The sequence below is a fragment of the Hyposmocoma kahamanoa genome, unplaced genomic scaffold, assembly GCF_003589595.1.
Source record: "Hyposmocoma kahamanoa isolate Upper Pololo Valley unplaced genomic scaffold, ASM358959v1 94926, whole genome shotgun sequence".
Lineage (NCBI taxonomy): Eukaryota > Metazoa > Arthropoda > Insecta > Lepidoptera > Cosmopterigidae > Hyposmocoma > Hyposmocoma kahamanoa.
Window position 1 is genome coordinate 9,554 of NW_020654963.1, and position 2,287 is coordinate 11,840.

Sequence of the window (2,287 nt, forward strand, 5' to 3'; positions counted from 1 at the left end):
TTGTTTTTCGCGGTCTAGGTTTCCTAGGCACATTTTCTGTAGTGTTAAATTTCTTAAAATGCCGGATTGCGTTCATTACCATATCTTTCGAGCATCGCAAGTGTTCTGCAATTGTCCTATATGACCACCCTTTTTCATAAAAAATCAGAATTATCTTCCTTGTGGAAGGATCGCAACTTTTGCTTTTTCCCATAATATTTCAATTTAAATTTCACAATAAACTTAGAGCACGGCTAAAACTGAGTGAGATTTTGTGTATCACGAAAATTCGCTCAATATTAGAAAAAATCAGTGCTCTTTTTTATTTTTTATTTCAAGTTTAGAACACGAAATACGCACTGTCTTTAATTAGATGGCCAGCAGCTAATGTATCGAAAAAGTTTGAATGATACTTGAAACAGGAACTATGTAAACTCTTTTTAGTTAAACTTTGATACTGTTCTCATTTAAAAAAATATATGATGTCAGTGTATGTAAAATGACTATTAAAGAAAAACGCGGGAAACTTCCGAAACTGGCGGGTGCATTTTTCCTGGTTTTAGTGGTTTTTATTGTTTTTGCGGGATCAGGAGAGTTCTGTTTGTATTTATTGTATATATCTTTAATTTAGTACCTGTGTAAATATTTGTAGTGTATATATTTTCCGCTTCGGGTAAGTTTTTCATTTTTTAACATGGGCGACGAGCCCCCCGATGACCCTGGAGGAACAGTGCCTTCAGTGGGCCTAAATATTGAAATATCCTCGCTTGAAGCTAGTGCAGTAGATACGGAAGATGGTGCCCGTAGTGAAGATGGACGCAAAAATAGGAAACGCATTAAAACTTCCCGTAGACATTCTGAGAAAAAAAGGAAATGAAATGAAATGAAATGAAATGAAATGAAATAATGAAATAAAGTTTATTTGCACTGAATAGGGTTAGTATACAGGATGGTAGTTTGTTATATTATAGTCCTTCTATTCAGCCATTATACAATAGCATGCAAAAATTTAGTCACTTAGATATTCACTTACAGTATAATAACATTTTTTAATTAAATATTTATATAATTCAGTTGTCATTCTATTATACGTCAGATTTTTAATTTCGTTGGGCAACCTATTATAAATTTTCATACACATATGATATGGACTTTTTAAATAAAGTGTAGTCTTGGGTATGTTTTCTACAACAAGTCTATTTGGGTGTCTTTTCGCGCGTGGATTAACCTCTATAGATTTCTTGAACAATTGTAAATGGCATTTGACAAATTTACAAACTTCATATATATACAAAGAAGGCAAAGTTAAAATGTTCAAATCCTTAAATAGTGGCTTACAAGATTCCCGTGGGCCAAAGCCGCACATTGCTCGAATACACTTTTTTTGAGTTATGAAAGCTCGTTCAACATATGTAAAGATAGTAAGGGTAACTTTGTCGAAAGCTCTCATGATGATATTACAGAATATAATGCGAATATTAAGTATACGGAATTTGTTTCATCTTTATCTCAGGATAAGTTAACAAACGTCACTGTTTCTAACAAACCTTCTACTCAAATTCCTCCCACTCAGCCTCGGTATCAGAATATAAGAAAATATGAGCGCACTGACATCAGTCCGTATGTGATTCACGTAGTGAGACAGTCTGCTCCCGAAGAACGTGCTTCTTTACATCCAGTGCAATTTGGGAACATTCTTAAAAAAAATTCAGTTCCAAATATAGTGAATGGAAGTTTAAAACGTATTGGACGAAACAGACTTGCTCTAGCATTTACTCATTTCGATGATGCTAACAATTTTATTGATAATCCTTGTTTAGAGACTCATAAATTAAAAGCTTTCATACCAACATTTACTGTAACAAGAATGGGCATTGTACGAGGGGTCCCTGCTAGTTGGTCAGAGGAGGAAATATTGGACAATGTTTCTGTACCTATAGGATGTGGAAAAATAATTAAAGTAAGGCGTATCAGACGTAAAAAAATCGAAAACGGGAATGCTGAATTTACTAATACTGAAACTGTTGTTTTAACTTTTGATGGACAGACTCTACCAAAAAAAGTGTACATGTGCTATACAGCACTAACTGTAGATTTATATACATATCCCACAGTACAGTGTTTTCAATGTTGTAGATTTGGACATACTAAATTATATTGTAGATCTATACCACGTTGTTACAAATGTGGTAATAATCATACGGGTGATACATGCACAGTTGAGGAGGATGGTGCTTCTTGTTGTTTATGCTTAGGTTACCATTTTGCAACTAGTAAGGCCTGCCCAGAGTTTTCTAGGCAAAAACAA

At 34.1% G+C, this 2,287-nt stretch overlaps 1 protein-coding gene across 1 annotated transcript; it reads left to right on the plus strand.

Annotated features, from left to right (window-relative positions):
• Positions 1–655: 655 nt before the first annotated feature.
• LOC113238101 lies at positions 656–1,939 on the plus strand (the record flags this gene model as incomplete). Its single annotated transcript, XM_026474822.1, has 2 exons — positions 656–852; positions 1,396–1,939. Coding segments are annotated over exons 1-2 (723 nt in total), but the record flags the coding sequence as incomplete, so codon positions are not given.
• Positions 1,940–2,287: the final 348 nt, after the last annotated feature.